General features: G+C 61.9%; 1 protein-coding gene across 4 annotated transcripts in view; it reads left to right on the top strand.

Annotated features, from left to right (window-relative positions):
• Kiaa1671 (KIAA1671 ortholog) overlaps positions 1-17,748 on the top strand; it is a 139,683-nt gene that overhangs the window by 62,267 nt on the left and 59,668 nt on the right. Inside the window, exon 1 of one of the 4 annotated variants that reach the window (XM_026408548.2) lies at positions 6,564-6,749. The exons of the other annotated variants lie outside the window; for them this stretch is intronic. Coding sequence (XP_026264333.2) covers positions 6,699-6,749 — 51 coding nt within the window. The 5' untranslated portion in view covers positions 6,564-6,698. Of the gene's footprint in view, positions 1-6,563; positions 6,750-17,748 lie in introns of those variants that run through there. 4 annotated transcript variants of the gene reach the window in all.

The raw sequence follows: 17,748 nt of genomic DNA, 5'->3' as shown, positions 1-17,748 counted from the left end.
CTCATCCATGGGATCGTACCTCGTAACCCGCCGTGGCAGCCTTGTGTGGGGAAGTGACTGAGGGCCAGGCGGTGCCAGACCCGGCCTCCAGATCAGCTCCACCTGTTGGAGTCTCCTATCGCTGCCGTCGCGGAGCCTGGCGCTCACCGGCCGGAGGGTGGGAGGGAGACGGGGCGGGCTCTGGTGAGCTGCGCTCGGATTGGCGCGGCCGTTGGGCGTGGCTCTGTGGGGGGTGGGCGCACTGGAGCGCCGAGGCCAGGGACGGTCACCCGCTGCGCCCGGGAGGGGGACTCTGAAGGCCGCCTGGCTGCAGGCACGGGGAGAGGAAGCTGCTGGAGTGGCCCTGGCGAGCCCGACAGGCTCAGCCTCTGGGCCTGGATGGGAATTGGCCATCATGCCGGCCTCACCACGCCAGGAATCCAGGAGTTGCAGGCCACGGACTGCTTCCCCGTGACCAGGAGCCCCAGGGGCTGGACAGATCTCCCCGCAGGGACCCACCTGCCACCTGCTCAGCAAAGCAGGACATGGGCCAACTCCCATCAATAGACCGTGCCTACGGGGTCCCTGTGTTAGAAAGGGCTCTGGGACGTCCAGGCCCAGAGGGAGATGGTGTCGCAGTCCATTAGTGGGGTCTGCCAGGAGCTCGGTCAGGAAGGTGGGGTCCTGGTTGGAGGCAACACACACACACACACACACACACACACACACACACACACACTGAAAGATGTTTGGGAAGGTCTTAGTCATGATCCTCCAAATCAAAATATATTTTAAAATCAGCCAAATCCATGGTTTTAAAAAAAAATCTCCCTTTCTGACTATTACCCTGGCTTTTGAAGGCCGGGCTTTCCTCCTCAGTTAGTGGGTCCCAGACCCTGGGCCTGTGAAGTCGGCTTGCAGAGCCCTTCCACACCTTGCTATCCCAGAGAGGAAGTGAGAATGTCTGGGGCAGGCGCAGTTTCCAAATAGATCTTACTTTTCCAGAACAGCTTACCTTTACAGAAGAATTTATAGAGTCCCCCACGCAGTCTCCCCCACCGCCCGGTCTCACGTCCTGGGTGCGATGGATAGTGCGGCGTGTGCCGATATTGGTGCACTGCCGTTACCTGAAGAGGGTGTCAGTGTATCCACAGTTCTAACCTAGGGTCTGTTTTCTGTTCTGCGATGCCACCCGGGATGTGGTCTCTGGCTTTCTGCTTCAGGAGCCCCTCTGTCCGGGCTGTCTGGGCACCGTGCTTCCAGGGAGGTGGTGACGCAGCCTGGAACCTGTGCTCTGGGGCTTTGATTGGCAGAATGGGGGGGGGGAGCTGTTCACTAGCAACGTGTCAGTGAAGGAGGAATCCTTCCTGTGGGTTAGAAGGAGCCACCTGCAAAGCCAGGGTGTCACAGCCACCAGGTGTTAGAGTCATGAACTCTGCAGGGCACCATATGGAGCTGGACCACCTGAGCCTCTCCATTTGCCTCTGGGCTGGGCTCCCGGGGCTGTTGGCTGAAGCCGCTGAGGGAGGCGTCCTCTCTGGGCATCTCCGCCCAGATGCCAGCCCTCAGCTCCGCGCCCAGAGAAGAGCCCGGTCCCATCGGCCTCTCCATCACCTGGTGTCTGCCTCCCCCACCCATCAGAGTGGAGGCTCCTGAGAGGCAGGGACACGGGGCACTTCGCCCAGCACAGAGTAGGCGGTCATCACTGATTTGTGGAGTGAATGAATCACTTTTTAAAAAAGAAATTTTTGTAGGCATTGATGGGCCTTTATTTTACTCATTTATTTCTATTCCCAGCCCCAGCCCCAGCCCCAGCCCCAGCCCATCACTTTTAAATTGTGCATGTCAAAGGCTTCAGGTCGATTCAGAATTGACTGTTTTTCCAATATTTTAACAATCCCTGTCCTCGACTCTTCTGGCTACTGTGACCAAGGCCGCACACCAGGTCGCTTAGGGGCAACATAACTGTACCCTTTTCTGTCTTGGACCCTGGGTGTCCAGGATCAGGTGCAGCAGGGTTGGGGACAGTGAAGGGGCTCAGCTGCAGACAAGGTCAGAAAGGGCCTGGGGCCTCTCCTCAACACCTGTGGTTCTCCTCCACTTGCCCCATCATTTGCATAACCCTTCCCACTTGTTTAGTTTCCTCACACCCCCTCCCTGGAGCAGCTTATTAATGACTTGCTGGTTTGCTGTCCTCCAGCTCCCTGGCCCTGGCCCTGCCCAGAACTGCAGGATCCTAGGGCTCTGGCTCAGGAGCAGTCAGCACAGAGCCGAGGGGCTGCATCTGAGTCAGCAGCCACCTGCAGAGCCAGACCCCCATGGGGGCCAGAGGTGTAGAGGCCAGAAAGGCTCCAGGTTCAGCTGCCCGATAAGTGAGGAGCTGACCAGGCGGAGGCAGGAAGGGACGGGGCCAGGAACCTGCCTGCACAAGGCTGGGAGTGATCAGTTGTCCCTGCTGCAGGGTCCCTGGGCGGTGCCACGAGTGCCCACATCTCTAAGCAGAGAGGAGGCGGGGAGCTGGGGTGGAGAGCGCGGTCCCAGAGCAGAGTTCCAAAGCCAAGTGCACCCCAGGTGGCCTCGGGAGCCCTGACCCCTGCTTCCCAAGGGGCAGCCCCCTCAGAGCGCCCTGGGCACCTGGGGCTTCTGAATGGCCTTGAGGTCCTCTTCCTGTGGACCAGGCTTCAGAAGCTGCCCTCAGGGGCCAGGCTGGCGGGCCAGGGATTTCCTGATGGACAAACGGGAGGAGGACTGCCGGCCAGCCGCTCCCTGCCCAGAGTGGCCTGGTCAGCTCGTTCATCTAATTTTTCAAGCCAAACTGAAGATCCTAATTTTAACATGGAGTCTCGCCATTTATATGTTGGAACAAAAAAAAATTAAATTTAAACACCCATGGTGACAGGTGACAGGTGGGTGGCTTGGGCCACACCCCGCTGCCCTCAGGACACTGGGTACTGGAAGTCTTCCTTCACACACTCGTTCCTTTGTGACGTCCTTGTACCCCTGGCAGATAACTGAGGCTGGGGACGGGGGTGATTTGGCCTGGTCGAAACCCAGGGCCTCTCTGTGGCCTCAGGAATTCCCCGGGTGCCCCTGGGGTGGGTGCCCCTGGGGTGGGTGCCCCTGGGGTGCCCCCATCCTGGCTTCTCCCTTTCCCCTCCTCCTTCTTCTGGAATGATGGGGGCACCTTGTCCCTTGCAGTGCCAGAAATGACCAGGAGAGGGCAGGCTGCAGCTCTCATGGCCCTCCGTATTAGGGGACTCTCAGCCTGAGACACTGGCGCTTCCCTGACCCTCTGGATCCTCTTCCCAGTGGATCATAATTTCAGCTCACTCCACTCCGGATGGCCCGGTGGGTTTCTATTTCACGATGCTGAGGTCCAAGCTGCCGAGCTCTGCTGGCTCACCCCAGGGCCCTCATGGCCCAGCTGCCCCCTTGTTGTCATGACGTGGCTTCTCTTCTGAAGAAATTGTTTTCAGGGGAAAATTTCTCCGTTTCATTTATTTCAGAAAGGTGTGTGCAGGGAGCGGGCAGGTACGGATCGGCCGTAGAGCCCTGTGATGTAGAGACGGAATTTGTGACTTATGCCCAGTATATCCCCACTCTGCAGGGAGCCCTGGCGGTCTGCTGGTGCTTAGCTGGTGGCATCTCAGTGTCCCTCACCGCGGCCTGTGAGGAGGGAACTGTTCCCACTACTGCCGTGGGCCTTGGCCTCCCTGAGGGCTGAGGCCAGGAGGGGAGGAGAGGCAGGTCCTGGGGGTGGGGGTGCTGTTTGGCAGGACCAGAGCTGGGATCCGACCCCAGGCCTGTCCCAGGGCAGCTGCAGCTCCCAGAGTGGCTGGGCCTGGGTTAAAGGGGTGATGGAGCCTGGGAGCACAGTGTGCCCTGGGGCTCTAGCCTCGGCCCACTCTTTCCCAGGGCTGCCTCCCCTCCCCCTCCCCTCCCCTCCCCTCCCCTCCCCTCCCCCTGTACTTCAGTAGCTTGTGGCTTGTGATTCACACACTACGACCCCCTCCTTCCAAGCATTCAGTGTGATGCTTTTTAGTAAAGTCCCAAAGCCGTGTGGCCATCACTCTCTCATCCGGGAGCCTGTCCGTCACCTGCGAAACCCTGCACCCACCGCAGTCTCTGCGGTCTCCCCCCCACCCTCTGGTCCATCTTTGTGACTCCCCTTTCTGGCTGGGCACACACATGTGTTTTGCGCCTGGCTCACGGGGCGTGACGTCTTTGCACGCATCTGTGCCTTTGGCACTAGGCTGCTCCTGCTGGCTGTGGGGTCCCTGTCCCCTGACCCCTCCTGCGGCTGCCCCTCCATGTGGGGAGAGCCCACCAGGCCTGAAGGGCAGTGGCCAGGCTGGGGACGGAGGAGGACCCCCATCTGCTGTTTCCTTCCCTCGGCGCGTGTCCAGGTACTCTAGATGGTCTGCCGCCGATGACGCCCCTCGGGGGCCTGTGGGTGGGAGGCTGTGCCCGGTGTCCCCCACTGTCCTTGACCCCTGGGGTTGGGGCCGGGCCACCTGGGTTGGGGGCCAGGCAGGGCAGCTGCTCTGGGGCTGTGCCGGGGACTCAGCCCTGGGCTGCAGACGCCTGGCCCCGTCTTGGCTGGCGGTGTCCCGTCCCCCCCCCCCCCCCCGCCAGGACTGCCAGGCCCAGCCCTCCCCTTGCACGTCCGCCCCCTCCCGTCTGTCCCATGTCCTCCCAGCTCTGCCAGTTCCCTGTCCCTGGCTGCTTCTCCGCCATCTGTCCCCTGGTTCCTGGGACCTTCTTGGGGCTCCTTCCTTCCCAGCTGGTGTCGCTCTCCATCTTGGTCCCCTCGGTCCCCCTCTCTCCTGTCTCTGCTGTCCCCACTGTCCCTGTCATGCCCTGGTCCCCTACTGTCCCTGTCACACCCTGGCCCCCCACCGTCCCTGGTCCCCGCTGTCCCTGTCACGCCCTGGCCCCCACTGTCCCTGTCACGCCCTGGACCTCTCCTCTCCCCTGCTCCTCCTGTCCCTGCCCACCCCTCTCTCCCTCTGCCTCCCTCAGGCTCGGGCCTGGTTTCCAGCATCTTCTCTGCCGTTTCCCTCCTTCCTGCTCCTCCCCAGGCCGATGGGAGACAGACTGTGACCCCGGCCTCCCCTGGACTGGGCCACCATGGCGGGGGCAGTGGAGGCCTGCACTGACCGTGCCCTTGGCGTTGGGATGGCGGGCGGTGGGCTGTCCCCACTCCTCTGCGGGCCCTGGGTGAGCAGGGCGCGGTCCCCTGACCCCAGCGCCATCAGGCAGTGGGGACCCCAGCTCTGCGGCCAGTCGGCGGGGTCGGGGGCCCAGGCCTCTGGCCAGGGGTGTTGGGGGCAGGTACCACCCCTCAGTGTGGGGGCGGCGCTGGCCCTTCCCCTGCCCGCCCCAGAGCAGCGCCTGGCCTTCTGTGCCCGTCCCGGCTCTGCATCAGTGGGACCCACTGTGACGGTCAGTGAGCCGTGAGTGGCCGTGGGGCCTGGAGTCCACGATCCTGACGGCCGGGTGCTGGGCACCTGCTCTGTGTCTCGCTGCGCGTCCCCCGCCCCTCTGTCCCCCCTGCCCCGCTCTTCCTTCTCAGAAGCAGGGCTCCTGGCCGCCAGGGACACTCGCTCGTCTCCTGAGCACCCTTCTGCGCTGGCCTCGCGTCACGGCCTCCTCATGGCGGGCTGCTGTGGAGGCCTGGGCCATCGGGCCTGGACTTGAACCCGCCTGGCCGTCCGCTAGCCGGTCCCCTAGGCTGCCCTCCCTGCCCTGTGCTGTGTCAGCAATGGAGGGGTCACACGGCCCTCGTCCTTGAGATGTGACTGTGAGAACTTGATAGAGGTGCTGGGTCCTTCCACTCAATGGACTCCTGTGGGACCCTAGGGACAGTCCCCTTTGACGCAGAGGGAGCCGAGACAGAGAGCTCTTCTGGGGAAGGTGGCCTGGGTGGGTCGTCATCTGCTTGTTTAAGCTCTGAAAACCGATGTCCCCCACTCGGCACAGTGGCCGGCATCAGGAAGCTAACCCGCTGTCCCTTGGCACCCCGCCTGGTGCTGGGCAGGCCCAGGAGTGGACAGAACCGAGGCTTGGGCTTGGGGACCAGGCTTCACGGTGGCTGAGTGACCAGCTCGCTGTGTGACCGTGGCCAGGCTCTCAGCCCTCTCTGAGCTCCTTCTCCTCTATGCAAAACGGAGGTGACCAGGCCCTGCTCCCAGGACCACCCAGAGGCTCAGCAGGGGCAGGGACGGCAACCCAGGTCAAGAGGCCTGTGTGGACCTGAGCTGTGTCCTTCCTCACCAGGAGTGTCCCCCGCCACGTGTGGCCTGGGTAGGAGGAGGCACACACACTCAGGCCTTCCCTTGCACGCACGCGTGCACACACACACACACACACACACAGCCGGGCTCCCGCCTCACCTGTGCTCCCCCTGCCACAGAACTGGAGGTCCCTTCTGTCCCCAGAGCTCTGGAGGCCACACTTCCAGGCATCTGGTTTGGGAGGAGCCACCCTGGGCCCGCCCAGCACCATCAGCCCGAGCTCCAGGCTCCGAGCCAGGGCTCTCTGCCTCAGCCGCTGCCCGTGGCCCTTCGCAGGCCTGGCTGGCCCCGGGCTGTAGCTGGCTTCTGAATGATTCATGCCGCCTTGAACTTGACTCCAGTGTGACAGGCAGTGGCCAGGGCTGCCCCTCCAGAGACACTCCTGAGGGTGCTCCTGCCGCAGGCACAGCCCTGGGCCCCGCGATGGAGTATTACTACTGCCCCGGCTTGCTGAAGCTGCTGCGCTGCCTCTGGGTGAGTGTGCTCCCTGACCGGGGGATCTTCTTCACCTCCCTCCTGCCTGGCTTCCCGCAGTGTCTCTCTGCTCTGAGAGCAGGGGAGGGAAGGCTGGGGAAGGGGAGGGGAGGGTTGGGAGGCAGAGGGGGTCTGCAGAGGAGCACAGAGGCCCGGGGCCACAGGGGGCTCTCCTAGTCCCGGGAAACCAGGGCCGTGGCGGTGAGTCGGTCAGAAAGCCCCGTTTCTTTGATCTGAAGGACTCGCCTTTATTCCGAAACCAAATCCCTCCTGGCTTTGTGGGTGCGGGAACATGTCCCGTCTTTCATGAGATGAAAATAATAGATTTTGTTTTCCTTTCCTTGAACTTACTCAGCAAAAGTAAAAAAGTTGGACTCCCCCCACATTGCCGTCTCTCTTCTATGTAACAGAGAAAAAAAATCTGAAAACTTTTTTGGTGAATTGCCAAAGTTGGGGAACTCGCATGGAAGTGCTTGGGTTTATAGAGTGTTTTTTTTTTTTTAATCTTGTTTTGATTCAGAGACTCATCTGCTGTGTGTCCCTGGGCACATTGCTTGCCCTCTCTGGGTTTCTGTTTCCTCATCAGTAAAACTAAGGGGTGGGGATAGTTGACAGGGGGTTCTGTGACACGCCAAGGGGCTCTGTGAGCAGAAGGATTTATAGGGGAATGGTCACATGTTGGTCTCAGAGTTTTCCAGAACGTTTGCCATGGTTCAAGAATGCCCAGTAAGGAAAGTCTCAGGAAGTATTATTTTTCCCTCTTCTGAATGTTTGCAAATACTTCAGACGCCTTCTCACCCAGGGAATTTTCCGGAGCTCCTAAAAATACAGCTTTAGGAAATATTGTCCCCCAAGTGCCAACCCCCAGCACCTCCCGCCCTCCTGAGCCCCCTTGGGGGCCCTCCTGGTCCACACCCTGAACCTCCTCTTATTTATCAGTTCGTTTCTTTAATTAATCACAAAAATGACATTAGGGCAGAAAACTTGGAAGATCCCAAAGAACACAAAGAAGGGAATAGAGAACCCATGATAACTGGTACGTCCTGTGGCCTGCAGGGTCCCCAAGACCTCCATGTGCCAGGCCGAGTGCTCCAGGCCCAGCGCTTAGGGACTGAGGCCCGGGGACAAGTAGCTCCCTCCAGGGCCTCGCTCGGGCTCGGTCAGCAGCGGTCAGCAGTGGTCAGCAGCGGTCAGCGCTCAGGCGGTGCTCACCACCCAGACACCCTGCCCTGGTGGCACTTGCCGTCTGGGGGACTGGATTTTGCACAAGGAATTGGGACAGACTTTGTGTCGGGGCCGTAGGGGGTGCGCCTCATGGGGCAGGGGTGCAGAGAGGCTCGGGGAGGCTGAGACCCGTGAGGCCGGGGCCCAGGGAAGATGAGCCGGCCGAGGGCACAGCACCTGCGAGGGCGGCGGGGTGAGGCCGCTGAGGGCAGGGGGCGAGCCGCGGCCACTCCAGGAAGGGGCGCAGCACAGCCCGGCTGGTGACCAGCTCCTGTCTGGGACCTCGGGCCGGCCTCTTTCTCCCTGGGCCTCCCTCTCCGGTTTGCAGGCCTTTCCTAATATGACCAGGGAGAGAGTCCCCCTGGGTCCCCTGCTTCCTAGGGGCGACCAGGTGCTGGAGTGTCCAGGAGCCTCCCCGGGCTCGCTGCTGGCTCCTAGTCACCTGCAATTTCCCTGTCCCCCTCCCCCCGGGCAGTCACTGAGGTCAGCCCCACACAGGTGCCAGGGGACTGGGGTCCGGATCAGCCCCGGGGTCTGCAGGGTAAGCGGGGACCCTCCCCCCCGCCGCCCCCTGGACCAGCTGCTTCTGCTGGACCCCCCTCACGGGCTGGGAGCACTCCCTTCCAGGAAGCCACCCTCGGATTCAGAGCAGCTTCCAGCCTGAGACCGAAGCCCAGAGCCTCGGGGGTGGCAGCTCCCGTCCCCACAGCTTCCTGTGGCGCGACATGCGCCACCCACCATCCCTGCGGTGTGGGCTGCCCCCACTGCCCTGTGCTGCCCCTTCCCACAGCGCCCTCCCCTCCCCCGTGCAGTCTCTGTCCAGTAGTGGGGGGCCGTGGTGGCACGCCTGTCACCCCATGGCTGGGAGGCTGAGGCAGGAGGATGGTGAGTTCAAGCCAGCCTCAGCCACTCAGGGAGGCCCTGTCTCTAAATAAAAAGGGCTGGGGTGGGGCTCCGTGGTTAAGTGGCCCTGGGTTCAATCCCTGGCGCCCAGTAAGTGAACGGGACAAACTGCAGGCCCAGAGTGCGCACCCCGCGCCACCCCAGTCCAGCAGAGGAACAGGCCTCCCGGTGGCCTGGTGCCTGCGGAGCTCCCGAAATCCAGCTGGGCCGGTTCCCGGCACCCCCGAGGACGTCCTGTTGGCCTGTCACTGCGCAGTCACCTCCCGAGCCCCTGCTTCCCTCTGGGCCCTGCTCTGCCCACAGACCAGGAGGGTCCCGGGAGGTGCTCCTCATCATCCAGGCTTCCTGCCGGGCTCCCTCTGGGGCACGAGTCACCTGGAGGGCCTGGGATTGTCACCTGGGGGTGGCGGGTACCGCTGGTGGCCAGTGCGTGGAGGCCAGCCTTCTCCGAGGCACAGGGCTCCCCCTGGCCCTCCCCAGCAGCACCCGGGGGACCCTGGCCCCGTGCCCCGAGCCCCCGGGGTGGAGACCGTGCCGTCCCTCTCAGCAGTGTTCCCAGTGATGTCCTTTGACCACCCCAGGATCCGAGCCAGGACCCACGTCAGGTTTGTCACTTGAGGCTTGTTCCACAGCAGGACCTTGTCACTGCCGCTGTGTGTGAAGGCACCCACGTGTGTGTCCCCAACGGCAGGCCCGTTGCCTGCGTCACTGGACACAGAAAGCACGAGGCGCACTGGCTGGTCACCATTCCCGCTCGCTGTCCGCATGGATTTCTGTACCCATCCCCAGGAGCTGGACACCTAGTTTGCTCCCAGGCGTTGACCGGGTGCCCAGGCCAGCCCCGCGCCCGCCTTACCCCCGACTGGGTCATTGCCGGGCCAGCTCCTGAGGTGGGGGCCTGCGGGGCTGCCGGGGCTCCCTGAAGCCGTCGTGGGACGTCAGAGGCCCCCTTTTGGCGGCTGCAGACTGTCCTGGGGGGAGCCCGCCCTGGCCGTCGCCCGCGCCAGCTGGACGGTGGGGGAGGGAGGCCGAGCTTGGGTTTCAGTCCCTGGTAACCGTAGCCCAGGGCCCTGCGCCGGTTAGGGTTTCTCCCTCTCCTGCTCACGAGATAACCCCCCGGGGCCTGCCGCGCCTCGCTGTCAAGCTGGTGGCCGTGGCTGTCGGTTACAGCGATGGTCACAGTGATCACTAACAACGATCACGGCCACCGTCACCTGCCGTTCCTACCGGGCGCTCACAAAGTCCTGGCCGGGTGCCACACGACATCCTCACCAGAACCCTGTGGGCAGGGCTCACTGCTGCCCCCATTTTGCAGTTGGGGGAACTCAGGCCCAGAGAGGTCAGGTCGGTCCTCCAGGGCTGCCCAGCTAGGAAGTGTCAGAGCCTGTCTCTCTCCTCTGTCACTTGTAACTCTCTCGTGGGGCCTGATCTTTCGGGTTCTCAATGGGGAAACTGAGGACGTGGGACGAGGCGACTGGCCGGCCACAGGGAGGCTTCTTCTGTGAGTCGTGCCCCACGGGGGACTCAGGAGGAGGCCGCTCTGGGCCCGGCCTCTCTGTGCCGCTGTGGCCTCTGGCAGGTCCCGCCAGCGCGCTCAGCCTGGGGTTCCCCGTCTGGAAGTCGGGCTGCGTGTTGGGACAGAGGGGCCCTTGGGGGACTGAGGGGACCCTTCACATCCAGATGTCTGTGGGGGCTAGATGATGGCAGAGACGCCCCCGCCCGCCGGAGCCTCCCCAGGCCTGTGAGGCCCCTCTCGCTGGCTCCCTGTGCCCCATGTTACCCACAGCAGGGCTGGCGGGGGTGCAGAGCACGCTCCAGGGAGCCGTGGGGACCCACAGGGATGTCCTGGTGGCTCTAGAGAGCGCAGAGGAAGCCACCCTCGGTGCGTCGGTGAGGCCCCTGGGCTGAGGAGCCTCTTCCCTGGGGCAGGTCCAGGCTGCCACGGGGCCTACGTGACAGGGCTGCCACGGGGCCTGGTGCCATGCGCACCCGCACACCCAGCCCTCGGTGACTGTCACCTTCCAGCCCCCAACGGCAGCCCCCAGTGGCTTTGGTTTATGCCGAGCCCCTGGTTTGGCTGGTCATCGTCGGTGGCCGACACGGAAGAGCTGGCCACTTGGGGGCTGCTGACCAGGGCTGAGGTCGGCCAGAGACTGCGTGTGTCAGGAGGCGCCGTGGGGCCCAGCTGAGGTGCAGAGCAGGTCCTGCGGGGACGGCCTCCCGGCCTCTGACCCCGGGGCCTCGAGCAGATCTCTCAGCCTCTCCGAAGCTCAGTTTTGTCATCTGTGGAGTGGCCACAACACGGGCAGTGTCCCAGGGGACATCCAGGGGACCCCATGAGGTGGTGCAGACAAAGCAGGGCATACAGTAAGTGCTGCATAAATGTTAGCTCTGGTGCAAGACACCTACTGGACCTTCAGTTCAGTTTCCCACCGTCCAGGCCCTGTGCTGTGTTTGGGACCCTTCAGGGAACAAGACGGTGACGACCTTGGGGACTGGGATTCTGGGGGGTGGGGTGGGCAGGCGGGTTCAGGAGGTTGCGTAGCACACTGGGGGGTGGGGTGTCCAGTGGAGAGAAGGACGGAAGCAGGGACAAGGGGGGACGTGGCTGGGCAGGGCCAGGGGCCTCTGTGAGAAGGTGACATTTGCACAGAGGCTGTGGAGGAGGGGAGGGAGTGGCCAGAGGAGACTAGGAGGGGAGCCAGTGCAAAGGCCCTGAGGCACGAGCAGAGCAGGCCCCTGCGCAGAACAGGAAGGAGGCCAGAGCAGTGGGAGCACAGGGGGTGGAGGTCAGCAGAGGACATGTGCGGCCTTCCGGTCACTCTGAGGAATTGCCTTGTGCTCTGAGGGCCCTGGAGGCACAGAGGAGTGTCACTTTGAGTAGAAGTGACAGTCCAACTTGTGCTCTGAATAGATCCCTTTGGCCACCATGTGAGGAACAGGGTGAGGTGGGACAAAGGCAGGGAGGCCAGTGAGGACCTCTGCAGCGTCCAGGCGGGTCAGCAGGGCAGGACGGGCAGCGAGGGTGGCGGGAGGTGGGCGGCTTCTGGCTGCACTTGGCGGAGCTGAGGGCCGGGTGGGTAGGTGGGGTGGAGGTGGGCAGGCAGGGGCCGCCCCGGCCTTCTGCTGGGAGTTGGGGCTGGGGACAGGCAGGACTGTCTGGACCGGCTGCTTGGGTTTGAGTGTCCAATAGATGCCTGGGGCCCCCTTCCCCACCTCTTCCCGGGCCTTGCCTGACCCTTGTGCAAGGGGCAGGTCATCTCTGCCTGTCCGTGTGGAAGGGCGGGCTGGGGCGGGCGGCCCGCGGGGCCAGGCTGGGGTTAAGACACCAAGCCCGCGTCCTGTGTCCCCAGGTCCTTGCCCACGCAGCCCCAGTGCCCACCAGCCTCTGTGGCAGCCTTTGAGAATTGAGCTGGACCATGGTTGGCCCCCCAGCTGGACAGTCCCCACCTGCTGGTCCTTGACATATATGTCTTTCATTATAAAAAATGCAAAGAGAGCCAGGTGACACTAGTGTCACCCAAGCCTGGAAGGCCACACCCTGGTCCCCGCGCCTCAGCTGCCCACCTGGTGTGCGGAACCTGGCCTCACAGGGCGTCTTCCAGGTCACAGCCCCTGCTGACCCACACAGCTGTGGCTCTTGGTCGTTCTGTGCCTCAGTGGTTAGAAGGGACACGCTGATCCTGTGACGGCCGGAAGGAAGGATGAACGCAAGGTGGGAGCTTTGGAGGGGATGTGGGCTCAGTACCGCTGGGAGCCAGGAGTGCGAGGTGCAATTGCTGTGTGTCCTGAGCAATTGCTTGCCCCCTCTGGGCCTCTGTGTGTGTGTGTGTGTGTGTGTGTGTGTGTGTGTGTGGTGAAGTTGAACTAGATTCCCCTTAGCTCTTTTTCCTGTGGACAGTCATGCAGGTCCAGGTGTCCAGTAGAGAGGACTGGACAGAACTGGGCTCAGACAAACTTGGGTTCAAATCCAAGTGACCTTGAGCAAGTGCCTTCATGTCTCTGAACCTGTTTTCTCACCTGGAAATGAGCGATCGCTTTCTCAAGCGGGAATCCTGGTGTCCTCTTGTTGTGGAGACCAGAAGATAGGACACCTGCACACAGTAGGTGCTTAATAAATGGGAGCTGTTGTTTTTTATGGCCTTCCTAAGGCTGTTACCTCTGAGCCCAAGTGGGTTGGGTTTGGGGCCAGCTCCGCCAGCAGGCAGGATGGTTCCCAGGTGCGGACACCAGAGGGCGCCCTGCACTCACAAATGACCCTGGTGGGCGGGGCCTTTCCCCTGGGGCTGAGGCTCTCCTGCAGTGACCCTCCAGCAGCCCGGGTGGGAACCCATTTCTCAGGTGAGGCTTCTAGAGAGGCTGGTCCTCCAAGGCGGCGTGGGGACCGGGATTCCGGGGCAGGGCTCCCGGGGCCTGGTAACGTCCATCAGCAGGACAGCGGCCGCCCTGGGGATGGTTGTGCCTCGTCCTCACCCCAGGATCCAAGGTAGCAGGCAGGTGTGAGAGGCCATCCCGAGCTGTGTGTTGGCCCCGTGCAGACAAAGTGCCATTTTACCTAGTGACGTAAGCGCCTGCCATCCTGGGGTCCTGGGGTCCCGGGTCTTGGTCCCCTGCGGGAGCCACCTGTGTGTGGAGGAGGGAGGCTCCTGCAGCCTGCCCCTCTGCCCCTGCTCTGTCACCTGCCCAGAGCGGGGCTCTCCAGAGCTGGACGGGGCCCGACAAGGGGCTTTCAAGCTCAGTGGATACTGTGAGGAGCAGGGAGGTGACCAAAGCTAGCAGGAGAGTGTCACTGAATTGGGAGCAGGGACACTGGGGGCTGGTCCTGTCCGTGTGACCCTGGGCCAGTCACTGCCCCTGCTGGGCGGACACTCCTTCCTGAGAGCCCGTCACACCAGGCTCCGGGCTTGCTGCGCGTGATAGGACACGGCGCCTCCCTGGGCTGTGTTCTAAGATGGGGCGGGCCTGCGGGTGGCAGGACCCTGTGTGTGGACGCCTCGCAGAACTGGGGGGGCTTGGGGGGTCTGTCACTGTGATTGGGGCCCAGGGGTCGCAGCTCAGATGTCGTGAGTGTGATGCTGAGAAGGTGGCCGAGGAAGCTGGCCTGGCCTGAGTCCACACAGTTTATGAGCCGGAGAGCGCTGGCCGGGGCCGGAGGATGGGGGTGGTCAGTAGGTGCAGGTCAGGGGCAGCAGGTACGGTCCCAGTGTCCTGTAGCACTGCGGGTGACTACGCTGGCCAAGTCGCTGACTATTTCAAAATAATCCGTAGCAGGGATTCTGGAGAAAGGATCCACGTCAGAGGCAGTGGACGTGCCCGATACCCTGGCCCAGTGCACGTGTGTCCACACAGTGGGGTGTCTCTGTGCCCTGCAGACAGGGACAGTTACCAAACGAGCAAAGCAAAAAACTAAGGAAACAAAACTCTGTTCAGGTTACGGGAAACCTGACGTCGTGTGTCGAATTCCAGGGTAAGAAGGGATGACTGCAGATGTGCTCTGTGACTGTTATATCATCGACATTTTTATCAAACATTTATGTTAATAAAACGGGACGCATGCTTGTGTTGACGTCTTAGTCTGCAGTTCTCAGTGCAGTGATACCGCAGCAGGAGAGTCTGGTTCTCCCTTCCCTTGTGCTGACTGACGTATCAGTTAACTCAGGACGCTGTAACAAAGGAGCCCGACTGGAAACTCAGGTCTCACGGTTCTGGAGGCCAGAAGTCAAGATCGCAGTGTCGCAGTCCCCGTGCCTCCTGAGGCCATCTCCGTGGCTGGCCGACAGCCGCCCTTCCCCGTGTCCTCAGGCGGTCTCTCCTCTGTGGGGAGGCCCTCTGCTCTCTGTGCCCACATTTCCTCTTCTTATTAAGACACCAGCTGGACTGGATCAGCGCCCACCCTAATGGACCCACTTTCATCACCTATTTAAGAGCCCTGCCCCAGATATGCTCTCCCCCATCCTGAGATGCGGGCAGTAGGGCTCCAATGTCAGGATTCTGGAAGGCTGGACACAGAGGTACACACCTATAATCCCAGCAATTGGGGAGACTGAGGCAGGAGGATTGCAGATTCAAGGCCAGCCTCAGCAACTCAGTGAGACACTGTCTCAAAATGAAATCTAAAAAGGGCTGGGGACTTAGCTCAGGATAGAATATCCTTGGACTCAATGCCCAGCACCAAAGAGCAAAACCAAACAAAAAGCCAATAACAACAGCAACAGAAAAAGAAGAATTTTGGAGGAACACAGCTCTGCCCATAACAGCCAAACAGTGGGCCAAACAAGTCCTGTTCCTGTGTTTCATCCTCACAGTATTCTTGGAAAGGAGACCCTGGTATCACCTGTGTTTCACAGATAAGGAAAACGAGGCTCAGAGAGGTTAAGTCACTCGCAGAAGATCACACAGCTGGTGGACAATGGAGCAGCTGTGTGATCACAGCTACTTCCAGCTTCAGAGACGGCACGGGTTGGTTTATGTTTATAATTTGACCTGAATCCTGGGGATGCTTTTTTTTTTAACCTTTGGCATTCTCTCCAACTTACCAAACATTTCCTCAGAGCCTGCATCCTGTCCACCCTGTCGAAGGCCCAGATTGGCAAAGGCCCAGAGGAGGAGAGCACAGGGCAGCTGCCAGACCTCAGTGCTGCCCAGACCCTGGCTGGCCTGGGCCCCACCCGGTCCGTCTGGCCGCCTTCCCGGGGCCCTGCCGGGGGCCACCTCCTCCCAGCTCTGCCCAGGACGCCGAGCTGGCCGGGACAGCAGGTCTGGTGAAAGCAGCCTTTGTCCTGGGGTCCGTTGCTCCCAGAGGGGCGACCCGAGTCCCATCTTGGGAACAAAGCGGTGACCGGCACGTGAGCCCACGTCAGCCCCGGGTCCTGCAGGGCCTCCCAGGCTCCCCAGGCAGAGCGGCCGCCTCAGCCCTGGCCTGTCCAGTCAGGGGGGTGGGAGGGCCGCAGGCCTGGGGTCCCGGTGCTGCTGTGGCCACAGGGCTCGGGTCACGTCCCTTCCTGGTGGAGGCGTCTCAGGTCTCCTGGGCTCTGCAGGCCACGGAGCCGGGACTTGCGGAGGTGAGGCCCGTGGCCAGGTGCCCACCGTCCTGCCAAGCCCCTCCAGGGCCCAGCGTGTGCCCATCACTGAGCCCGCTCCCCTGGGCTATGGGACAGGAGCTCACAGAGGACCCAGTGGGGACTGTGGCCTCGCTGGCACCTGGCTGGGAGCCCCAGAGTCGAGAGCCAGCTCCTCTGGAAGCTGCTTCACACGCACCCGGGGCCTGTGCTGAGCAGGGGTGACACAGTGCCCAGGGCCACCAGGGCCAGGGTAGCACAGAGAAGGCAGGTGCCACCTCCCAAGTCACGCAGGTCACTCCTGCTGCCCTCTGTTGGTCACAGAAGGAGGGGACCTGGATCCCACCTCCTAATGGGCGGGAAGCAGAGGATTTGCAGCAATGGAGACCTGGCCCACGGGGGACCCCACCCCCGGGAACAGCGTCGGGCTTCAGGGGACGCCACTCGATGCCTCATGGCCAGGACTGGGGCCTTCGGAGCCGGGTGTTTTCCTGACCGGCACCTGGCCCGAGAGCAGCGTGCTGGCGGCTGGTGACGGTCACGCCCCTCTCGGGAGCCGGGCCTCTGGACTCGGAAGGTCCTCGGGTCCTGCAGGTCCTGGCTCCTCCCGTGGTGTGTGCTTCCGCCTGTGTCTCCCGTGGGTTCTTCTGTGAATTCCAGCAGGGCCAGGTCTAGGGCTCATTCATCTGCCTCCCCAGGGCCTGGCATACAGTAGGCGCCTCATATGTGTTTGGTGAACTGAACCGATCACTGGGGAAGGAAGGAAGGCTGGCCGGCATCCTCTCCTCTGCACATCTGTGTCCGTGGCATCCAGCAGGCACTCCATAAATGCTCGTTGTGCTGAATGAAGGTCTGAGTTGTGACTGTGCAGCCATCTCGTATCCATGTCACATAACTCAGTGCCTGGCACCCGGGCGTCCATCCGTGAAGGCCTGGACAACACAATGGCCTCTTCCCTGGGAGCAGCCGTGTCTCGCTTCACTTCTGTATTGACAGCGCTTGGCACAGGGCTGGGCACACAGCAGGTGCTCAATAATGAAAGAAAGAATGAGGGCTAGGGCCCACACCACATTCATTTCTGACCCTCCATTTCTTAGCACAAGGACTTACACACAGTAGGTGCTCATTAAATGTTAAAAGGAATGAATGAGTGAAAAAGTGACATTTTTCAAGGGTAGGGACACATTGTGTTCATTTGTCCCCAGTGAATGACCAGGATGTGGCACACAGTAGGTGCTCAATAAACGCCCGTGGAGTGGAACAGGGGAGTGAGTGGATAAAGTTCATGGGGGGAGGGGCTGCTCTTGGTTCATCTTCCCCAGGGCCAAGCATGCAGCAGGTGCTTAGCAAGTGCTTCCTGTGCTGTCCTGGCCTCTGTAGGAGTGGCTAAGGCTGGATTTGAACTCGCGATCCTCCTTCCTCATCCTCCTGAGCCGCTGCGGTGACAGGCGTGGGCCACCGTGCCCGCCTCCACGTGCTGTTTTAGTGTCGTCTGATTTCAGTGTGTGGTGGTGATCTCGTCCTGGTCCTGGCTTTGCTCTTTCTCGTGATGAGGTCTTTTCCATGTGGGCACCACAGGGTCCTCCTCCACTGCCGCCAGTTGAAGCTGTCCCCTCTGGGTGGACATGTGGCCCTTTCCAGTTCTGAGCATAGTGTGAGCAATGCCGTGGTGACAGCCCCTTGCAGACAGACGGCTCTGCGCCCTACTGTGTGCTCTCTGTAGGAGAAGCAAGGCCGTGGGCTTGCTGGCCACTTGAGGCTGGAGAGGAGAGTGGTACAGGCTAGTGACAGGGTGCCAGGCAGCCTGTGTGGGC

The sequence above is a fragment of the Urocitellus parryii genome, chromosome 3 (assembly GCF_045843805.1).
Source record: "Urocitellus parryii isolate mUroPar1 chromosome 3, mUroPar1.hap1, whole genome shotgun sequence".
NCBI classification, from domain to species: Eukaryota; Metazoa; Chordata; class Mammalia; order Rodentia; family Sciuridae; genus Urocitellus; species Urocitellus parryii.
The sequence above is the reverse complement of the archived record's forward strand: the minus strand, read 5'-3'. Positions and strand labels throughout refer to the sequence as shown.